Source organism: Etheostoma spectabile, chromosome 12 (assembly GCF_008692095.1).
Source record: "Etheostoma spectabile isolate EspeVRDwgs_2016 chromosome 12, UIUC_Espe_1.0, whole genome shotgun sequence".
NCBI lineage: Eukaryota > Metazoa > Chordata > Actinopteri > Perciformes > Percidae > Etheostoma > Etheostoma spectabile.
This window is the reverse complement of record NC_045744.1, coordinates 5,287,327-5,298,237: the sequence shown is the minus strand read 5'-3', so window position 1 is coordinate 5,298,237 and position 10,911 is coordinate 5,287,327. Positions and strand designations below refer to the sequence as shown.

General features: G+C 41.8%; 1 protein-coding gene across 1 annotated transcript in view; it reads left to right on the top strand.

The window, feature by feature from the left end:
• The first annotated feature begins 4,162 nt into the window (after positions 1-4,162).
• The window catches only part of LOC116698783 (kinesin-1 heavy chain), a 27,972-nt gene continuing 21,223 nt past the window's right edge, over positions 4,163-10,911 (top strand). The window contains exon 1 of the mRNA XM_032530938.1: positions 4,163-4,540. Coding sequence (XP_032386829.1) covers positions 4,415-4,540 — 126 coding nt within the window. The 5' untranslated portion in view covers positions 4,163-4,414. The remainder of the gene's footprint in view (positions 4,541-10,911) is intronic.

Here is a 10,911-nt window from a genome sequence, read left to right as displayed (position 1 = left end):
CACTGTAAAAAACAACTCCTCACTATCTGCTAGCTGCCGGTTCCCAATACACACTGTAAAAAATGCTGTCTCTGTAGACAGCCCAGGCACCGGACACGGCAACAAAAACAAACTGTGCCCACCTGTACCACGAAGCATACACAGTGTTCCAGCGTTCCAGGATTTGGGGGCGGGGGTTGTGGGAGGGTTAGTGCACGGAAGCACAGAAGGGAAGGGGAGGGCACGGGATGAGGAGGATGGAGAGGCGAGCTGGTCTCGTTTTGTTTTAAAATACTTTAAACGTCAACAAGAAGTAACCTCACCCAACATCGCTTAGAGCACCTTTAAGAGTGGATCTACTTCCTGTCTGGAAATACACATAATGCATTTGTAACCCATGCTCTCTCCAATGCCGCACAATTAAATCCTCACCTGTCTTTCTTTTTTGTGTGACAAAGCAGAAACACATAGAAGATGGTGATGCATTACACAATCGCAGAACACATCAAAGGATTCATCATGAAATGCTTAAGCATGTCTGATTTCTAATGATGAATATTAGTTTTGCACACTGTGAGATGTGGAAAAACAATACTAGTTACTTTTTTGGTTACCTTGAAAAGAAACTCTGGTTCCAAATCAGAAAAAAAACATTTACAAGTTCTTTAACTAAATGGTATGTTCAGTTTTTTGTAGTAATGTTGCCTTCAATAGCTGGTGTATTTCTGAAGGAAAATTTGGCTTTTCCTCTGTTTAAATCTTGCAGGGAATCTACTGGTTGTTATGGATTAGTACAAAACTTACATCTTTGTGTAATGTAGGGCAAAAGGGGAAAAACAACAAAACAGCTCCATGTTATTTATATCATGTACATGTTTCTCTAACCCTCATGTTGTAATTGGGTTAAATTGACACGTTTTCAGTAAAAAAGAAGAAGAAAAAAACTCAAAAAATGGGCCGTCAAAATAAGCGCTGAAAATGTCAACATTAAAAATATCATAAAACTTTGTAAAAAACACCAAAATATAAAAAAAGCACCAACAACATTGAAAAAGTGACAAAAATGTGGGAAAAAAAACGGTAATAATGTTAAAAAATAAAAAAGTGACCAAAACTGTTTTTTTTCATAGTTGGGCGGCTGTGGCTCAGTGGTTGCCTGCCAATTGGAAGGTTGGTGGTTCAATCCCTGGCCCATGGCAGTCCCATGTCAAAGTGTCCTTGGGCAAGACACTGAACCCAGAGTTTCCCCCGATGCTGCGTCATCGGTGTGTGAATGTGTGTGAGTGTTTATCTGATGAGCAGGTGGCAGCCTCGGTCACAGTGCGGGTTCCTGTACTATGTAAAAGCGCTTTGAGTAGTTATTAAGACTAGAAACGCGCTATATAAATACAGCCCATTTACATAGTTGATGGGAAGACAACACAAGGGTTAAGCCATGACTTAATGATGAATGTAGGAAATTGATGAAAGATAGAGATCAACTGTTTTTTCTCTTTCTAAAGCAGAAGATGTTACACAGAATCCAAAACCAGCTCATATTACTGCACAACCCTCCCATATATTCTACCAGTCCCATAGATGATGAAGAGTACACCGTGTGGGTTTTGGGACAAGCAGACTGCCCTGTTAGCTCACACAGAAGCACCACACCCTGTCTCTCCCAGTAGAAGGCCAGTAGAACTGGTATTCGGATTAGCTGAGCATTGCAACATGCAAAAAGGATGTCCCTCACTGTTTCAGGGAGTGGCAGGAAAATGGGTTCAGCCACTTGTGGTTTGCCGGGGCATTTGCTCCATTACGGCATCTGTTGAGAGAGGTCAGACATACATGACGCAACATGAGGTCAGACATCACAGCTGCAGCTCCCTCTCTTAAAGACAGCTGAGTCCTAGGCTACAGTAATATCCTCATTTGGGTGTATAACAATAGCTCCAGGGTTCATAAGAATTCCCTTATATGTTCCTTAAGGTAGTTCACATACAACATATACATGCATACATGTTTCCCACCCTGTGTGACAACCTACTATGTGTCATTGCATCATTGACGCTGTATCACACTTATATTCAGTGAAACATTCAAATCTAAGAAGGCTTTTTTTAGGGCTGAACTTCAAATGGAAAATCTTGTTTCGTTTCACACACATTTAGCATGTGGCATATGACATTCTGGAAAACATATATAACAAAGCCTGTACACAAATCATGCTTTATGTATTGATATACCTTCAAATGGGCATTTGGGGTTATTCAGGTTTAAATATTATGAAAAAACCCCCAATTTTTCTGGGATTTGGGGTGTTATTTTGTGTCTCTGGTGCTTCCACAGGCATACAAACTTTAAAAAAACTATCCATGCTTTTTTGAGTGAGATCCGGTTTCTGAATGTCCTCTGCCTTCAGTCTCTGGGAGAGAGAGCTGTTCAACATCTGCACGGCTTTCTACGTCACTAGAGACGAGGTGGCCAACCGTAGCATGCTAGCACTAGCATGCTAGCTCGTTCTCAATGGCAAACCACGGCTACAACACACACTAGTTGACCATAATCTCCAAAAGAACTACTTCCTGTCCCTGTTGGCCCACGTCTAGAAGAAGTCTCCCAGCTAATCCTGCCTTGGACTGACCAAAGCTTGAGTTATCTAGCTGATGGGATCTTACCTAGCTACTGAGCATGTGCAACTCCCAACAAAGATAGTATAGAAGTAAGATGTCTCACTCTGTACACACAGGGGGAAACCAGGATCTGCAGCAATGTGGAGTACAACAACAATATGGTGTTTTTTGAAAATGAAACCATGTAAACCTATTCTGGTACAACCTCAAAATACAATTATGAACCTGAAAATGAGCATAATACGGGCGCTTTAAAATATGATAAATGATTACAATCACATTTTCTGCATTTCTACCCAAGATTTAACCACTCGTTTTTTTTAAATTATATTTTACGATCAGGGTTGAAACCAATTGACAATATTTTCCTCTCAAATGTAGTGCGGTATCATACAATGGAAATACTTAAGTGGGGTACAAAGTCTCTCAAAATTGTATTTAAGCAAATATACTTCGATATTTTCCTTTACTGATCACTGATAACAGAAACACTTTGATTAACATTTGAACGGACAGAATTAAAGTATCTAGTGTGAATAAATAGATTTATAAAAAGTAAATATACAGTAATATAAAGCATAATGTATTCAAACACAATAAATAAACAATGAAATCCATATAACTTACTCAGGGGCTACATAAAATAATTCTTTAAAATATAAGTGTGCATTCACTGTACTTGGGTTAATGTGTTGATGTACAAATTGAATGCAACCCCAAAAAATGTTAAGATTTGGGAAGGACTCTGAGAATCTTGCCTTATGAATATGAATTTAACAAACTACAAGCATAAAACTTGACATGTAGGGACATTTCCCGATTCTATTCCATTTTGATTTTCAGACTCAAGATTCAATTCAAAATCGATTTTCAATTCAAAAACAATTCTCAAGTAAAAAAACGATTCGCAGTAATATACTGTATGTAAATGTACTTTTCCCATGTGATAGTATTAACGCCATTACAAAAAGAAAAGAAATAAAAAGAACAAAATTCCAATAAAAAATATGAATCGATTTTTGGCATTCTATGAATCGATTTTGAATCTGTAGAGCTCGAATCGCGATACAAATGTGAATCAATTTTTTTGCACACCCCATTGTCATGTAACTCAAAGCTTTATTACCACTTTTATTTAATGACAATGTCTTTTGGCATAATTGCTATAGAGTGTGTCCATTGTTGTTATAAACATAGCAATGACAAAAAATGCATAACTATGTCTATGTCAAGCAATTAGGAATTATTGTGGTAAGTAAATATTATGTAAGACTTCAAAGTGAATTTCTATGTTCAGAACCGGAAAGGGCATTCCAAATTGGGAATTCCAAAAAGATTTACCTTGGGGGAGGTAAAAACTTACTCATAGTTTTGAGATTTTCCCTCTTATAGCCTATGTTATAGGCTACTAATGCTCAATTTAGAAACCATGTTGTCCCGTCCCATTAGAATATTTAAGCCACCTAAATGTTGGAATATATTATGTGGAAACAACCTCCATCATCATTCTGGGAACAATAACAAAAAGACAAGTGAGGAGGGGAGCGCCGAGGTGACGTCACCGTGATCCACATCCACAGCAGCAGGAGGGGCGAGGTGGCCAGCCGCTGATCCACCGGTATCATGGCTTCCTAACTGGACGGGAAGTGTGTGAGAGAAAAACAAGGATTTATTTGTTGAATGCCCGACGGATTATCGCCCTTTCCAGAACCTGAGATTGGGATAGAGGGGCCCGGCCTCCCTTGTTGCCCCCCACGGCCGTTCCTGGGATCCAGGATATACCTTAATTTTATTGGTGAATTTCCATTCGTAAACTGTGGAAGATGGCCGACCCGGCGGAGTGCACCATCAAAGTGATGTGCCGTTTTAGGCCCCTGAACAACTCCGAGGTGGTCAGAGGCGATAAATACATTCCCAAGTTTCAAGGGGAAGAAAACGTTATTATTGGGGTGAGTAATTTTGTGTTGAAGGGCTTTAGCTACCCATTTGGCACAGTCAGCAGTACGCCATTTTTGATTGTCTTGTAGCAACGGTAGTTAGCACCTTAGCTTGTCAGCTAACGTTAGCAAGGGCTGGTTGACCTGTTAGCGAGTATTTTTTTTTCCCAGGATGGCGAAGGCATATGCCGCCCTATTCTGCCTCTGATTGGTTCACCCTGACATTGTTACCCTAATCCGAACCAATCCCTCTCCTTCCTAAACCAAACCAAAGAACACACCGAGTAACGTTGACGTTGCTAGCCAATCAGAGGCGAGTCATGCCTTCCCGATGTCTTCTCTATCCTAAGAAAATATATTTGGCGACCTGTTCACAGTTTCGTTCATCCGCTTGCCCCCAGCTAAATCCAACTTCTGAAGCAATATAAAGAGTAGTTTACATTTAACTTTAATTATTCGGTCTCTAATAGATAGTCGACAGCACCATTCCACCAGTCTAGTTGCTGTTGGCGTAAAATGTCCCTGTCATGGCTAGCGAGCTGTCATTCAACAAAGCCACAAACACATTGACTGTCACAGGTTAAAATGTCGCCAGCGGTAGTCTGCAGTCCCTGCACGCTATTCCCTGCACTATTATCATTGCTTAATTATTTAGCAAGTAGCTGTGCATCTGTAACGATAAAGTTATTAATTATGAACGGGTTGCGTCAGCACAAAGCGTAAACCAGCTTGACTTAGCTGTGGCTAACAGACTGTTGGCTAGCAGGCTAGACCAGCTGGTAGTTGACAGATTAGCCGGCCTTGGCTAGCTGGCTAGTTTTAATACTGCTGCTTAATTAAAGCTAACATTAGCTAGCTGACCAGGTGGCTACGTAACCAACCTTTTGTAGACTAAGTTAAATAACCTGTTATTGAAAATAACAAAAGGCAAATAAGCTTTTCGTTACGGAATAGGAAACAGACAATGGTAATGTCAAAAGAATTAGTCATTGGCAGTGCAAATCAAGTTATATGCAGGCCAGTTGTATTCTGTCGGCCTTCAGTGATTGGACACTCACAGTTAACAGCCCTACATGTTCACAATATTGACCAAATACCTAATCTGTTTTCCTGTGAGGAGGAGGTTGGAATCAAACCAAAGTTTTTTTTAATCTTTTGGTTAATTAGCCCTTTAGTGATACAGATCCAGCACTTGATAAGGATAATGGCATTTGCACAGTTTCCATTATGACAAAAGAAGGAAATGCCTTCTACTAATGTAGTGCCATGTTACCTCCATTTTACTCAATCAACAAAGGATTTACCCTGAGGTCAGTTTGAAAATAGTGTGCACTTGATGCCCTGTCATACGCCTTAAAAGGCATCTTAAATAGGCACCGTTTACCCAGTTTATGTTCATGGCATTGCGTGCCTCTTCGCTATATCTGTATTATAGGATTAAATCATGCACAAAAGGAAAAAAAGGTTGGTGTTTTTACATGCTTTAGACTATAGTTAGGAAGAAGCATAACAGAATACAAGCTGGGCTCTGTACATGCTAAATGTGTAAAAGGTCATGGTTAAACATTAAGTTTCATAAACTGCTTATTATCATTCTCTTTGTGGACTTTGTCTTTGCTCGCCTATGCTTTTAAAAGCGTTCACAAGGCAATAGAAACTCATCTTGAATTGCATTCACAAAGTTGCAGGTTTCGGCTGAGTGGACCTGAATCACATCCTCTCTGGAGTTAAACGACTAATTTAGGAAGTGAATTTAGAATACTACAGGTTCATTCATTTTTTTTTTGTCATGCAAAACAGAAGACTGTTGTAGCTGTGGTGACTTCTTTTGCTGACACTGACTTTAGGCTTTTTAACTAACAGCAGGCGTACTGTCTGGGCCCCTAAGGCATGATGTGGCCCAGCCCAAGTTCCGAGTGCCAGTCATAGTGCCAAAATACCAGTGCACATTGTGAAGGACGCAAGTGGTGCAGGGCAGAGCCTTGTAACCTCTGCTGGTGCATCTGCTTTGAGAAGTACAACACTTACTGTGCCCATAAGCAGCAGCACAGGCCTCCTGGGTAATCCCTCTGTGTTTGCTCTCCTGGTAACCAGCTGTTCGACCAATCAGAGCAGGCAGTGGGCCGAGCACCGGGCCATCTCTCCGGGTGGGGAGGGTAATTATTATGGTGATGCATTTGTTTGCAGATGCTCTTGTCCAGGGAGACTGACTCACTTAGCTCATATTTGTATCCATTTTAAAACCAATCTAGGGCGTGGACTGACCCTTTATCAGAACTGAAGCCCCATCAGCTGTGCCAGCCAGTGGTAAAGCTGACCACACTGCACACCAGAAAGACATCTAACAAGCAGCTTCCCCGTCGCAGGCCTTGGGGATGCTGTTTTGATGCTTGCAGTATGCCCTTATTACTAATTTGTGCCTCAATTAAAAGTGTTGTCAGTCTCTTTCCAGAAAGGGGAGGGAGGTAAAGGTTCCAGATGAGGTGTTAGGGTGTCTTAACTAGCTTGGTTTGCAAGCGTAGTGCGAGTGTGCAACGGGTGAATTATTCATGCCATTGCCAATACTTCCATTCTTTGCTGTCACAATTCCATGTTCTGTTTGCATACAGTAGCCTGGGATGCTAGGGAACAGAAAGGGTCGGGGCTGTCCAGGATCAGCAAACCTTCTGTTAACCCTAACCCTGTTCCCCTGCTGTTGAAAAACATCACTGTATTCCAATAAGATGTCATGCACCATACAATAAGGATCATGTGGATGCTGCAGAATAACCTTGGAACTGTGTGCCTCCTGTGTCCCGAGTTGCTTAGCCTTGGCCTAGTATGACCAAGCCTTCAGGAAGCAGGAACGTGACAGAGCACTTATTTATGCTTGAACAATTCATTTCACTGTAATTACATTTTCAGCAAGTAATCCCATTGGACAGAAGTGTAGGTAACGAGGCCATCAGCAGCAGTAACAATGAAGACTTTAGACTCGGGCTGCGCCCTTGTTTGCTGACTGCCTCTGGCAGCTCTGATATTGGCTCAGTACTCTTTTTCTAGACAGGGTTAATAACCAGGATGTGTAGCTGGAGCAAATTATCAATGTCTTAAAATGCTGCTGCTCTTTTTTTCACCTAACTGTGCTTTATATGTGACCGTCTGTTGGGGGGCGGGGGATGGGGGCAAATTGAGGACATCCCAGCTGTAGTAGTCTGAGTAATTCCAGTACAGGTAAAGGTACAGTACCTTTAGCTTTAAATGCCAAGGCAGTGAAGTATTTGTGGTTTCACCTTGAGTTATGAATGTGTTTACATGTGCCTCTGCTCCTTTACCAGAGAGCCCTCATCAGTGGCGTCTCCCAGGTTACACAGGTCCTGCTTGTCAACATTCTCAGCCTTCCTCTGCTCTTACAGGTGTTAACACTACTGCCACTAAGGCATGTATGTTTTGCAACCTGGGGTATTGCATTGTCTTCAATTAGGGGTGTAACGATACATAAATGTGGATTGATATATATTGATTTGATCCTCAACAATTCAATATTACCGATTGAAAGTGAAAATATAGATATATATTGTCATCTTTAAGATGTGCTTTTATTTTGAAATTCCCAATTTATAGTTATTCTTTTGCATTAAAAAGAGTTTGTTTTTCATATTAATGTCTGAAAGACCTTAGTAATGAAATATTCAAATCATATGTAATCATATATATATATATATACACACACACACACACACACACACACACACACACACACACCACACAACTCACTCACCGGCCACTTTATTAGGTACACCTGTCCAACTGCTCGTTAACACTTAATTTCTAAGCAGCCAATCACATGGCGGCAACTCAGTGCATTTAGGCATGTAGACATGAGGCTCGTTCGAGATGAACTGCGCCTCGCCTGTAAAGTGGACGAGAGCAGGCGGTAGCAGCGGGGGGCGGGGACAGAAAGCTGCGGTAAAGTCGGACAGTTTCCAGCCGATTCCAGCCGCCTTCAGGCAGGACAGGAAGTGATGAAAACACTGTGGTGCGATTCCGATTTAATAAAATATAATCAGACCCTCATACCAGCTGGTACACAGTCTCCAGTTGTTTTTATTGACAGAGTAGCTGTCAAAGTGCTCTACATGCGACCTGTTGCTGATTTTAATGAACACAGCACTGGAGATGATCCGTGATCTGAACGGATTTATCTCTTTGACTTCTAAACTTAACTATCAGTCACACAACATGTGTTCTGGACGAATTTCTTTAAATCAGACAAATAGCATTAAAATCGCTCCGATTCAAAAACAATAAAAGTTTATATAAAACGTCATCATGTTGTGAACCAATCGTGTTAAATCAGCTGAAGCCGGCGTTTCCCGCATGCTCTGGGTCCGCCTGGCTCTTGCAGTCGGTGAAAAGCAACTGCGCCGCCTGCGTCTCAGAACTGCGGCCGCCTTGCTCTCGTGAGATTTCCGTTGCCCACGTGTGCATGACGTCAGAGCAAGTCGGGATCAAGTCGGACACAAATCTAACCGGCATGCAACGGGCGCCGATCGCCGGTGATGCTTCTGCGCAGACCTGGCTCTCTCGAACGAGCCTATGGTCAAGAGAATCTCCTGCATTTCAAACCGAGCATCAGTATGGGGAAGAAGGTGATTTGAGTGACTTTGACCGTGGCATGATTGTTGGTGCCAGAAGGGCTGGTCTGAGTATTTCAGAAACTGCTAATCTATGGATTTTCACGCACAACCATCTCTAGTTTACAGAGAATGGTCCGAAAAAGAAAAACATCCAGTGAGCGGCAGTTCTGTGGGCGAAATGCCTTGTTGATGCCAGAGGTCAGAAATGGCCAGACTGGTTCGAGCTGATGAAGGGCAACAGTGACTCAAATAACCACCCGTTACAACCAAGGTGGGCAGAAGAGCATCTCTGAACGCCCAGTACGTCGAACTTTGGGCAGATGGCTACAGCAGCAGAAGACCACATCGGTGCCACTCCTTTCAGCTAAGAACAGGAAACTGAGACTACAATTTGCACAAGCTCATCGAAATTGGACAATGAAGATTGGAAAAACGTTGCCTGGTCTGATGAGTCTCGATTTCTGCTGCGACAGTCGGATGGTAGGGTCAGAATTTGGCGTCTACAACATGAAAGCATGGATCCATCCTGCCTTGTATCAACGGTTCAGGCTGGTGGTGGTGGTGTCATGGTGTGGGGAATATTTTCTTGGCACTCTTGGGCCCCATGGTACCAATTGAGCTCGTTGCAACGCCACAGCCTACCTGAGTATTGTTGCTGACCATGTCCATCCCTTTATGACCATAATGTACCCAACTTCTGATGGCTACTTTCAGCAGGATAATGCGCCATGTCATAAAGCTGGAATCATCACAGACTGTTTCTTGAACATGACAATGGTTCGCTGTACTCAAATGGCCTCCACAGTCACCAGATCTCAATCCAATAGAGCATCTTTGGGATGTGGTGGAACGGGAGATTCGCATCATGGATGTGCAGCCGACAAATCTGCGGCAACTGTGTGATGCCATCATGTCAATATGGACCAAACTCCCTGAGGAATGCTTCCAGCACCTTGTTGAATCTATGCCACGAAGAATTGAGGCAGTTCTGAAGGCAAAAGGGGGTCCAACCCGTTACTAGCATGGGGTACCTAATAAAGTGGCCGGTGAGTGTGTATATATATATATATAGGAATGTAACGATACACCAAACCCACAATTCGCTTCCTATCACTGTTTTTGACCCACTGTTCAATACAAAGCTTGATTCTTTTTTGGGGGGGGATTTTGAGAGAGAAAAGAAGATATTTTTACTAAACATTTGAAAAACCTGTATAAACGGAACACCAAAGAACAATATTAACTATATAAAGTATTATATATATATATATATATATATACCTAAGTAAAATAAATAAATAGCCAAAGCTAGAACACTTCTGTTTTCTTTGTAACAAAATACTGTTTAAAAACAAACAGAACTAAACTCCATTGTGGAGATGATGCGAGCACGTTGAAAATTCTTCTTCAATCAAGTTCTCTTACATTTACAAAGTCCATTAAATGGCTGTTTCACGGGACTGTGCTGGGTCCGAAGTCACTGCCCGATGTGAGAAGAGTGCAGATTTGAGTTGCGCATGCGTCACTTTGCGACAAGTAGCATATACGATGCCAACGAGAGACTTCTGTAATGTCAATACAGTAAAAATTAACCTATAAATGAAGTTGGTTGACTACAAGTTAGCATCAAACACAACAAAGGCTGTCAGTTAAAGGGCGTTTTGAGCTAACGTTAGCAGTCAAACAACCACAGAAAGCTAAAACGTTTTTGAAATGATTTCCATCTTCTGTTATTGTTTGTAATGAAAAAAGTTTATTATTTCG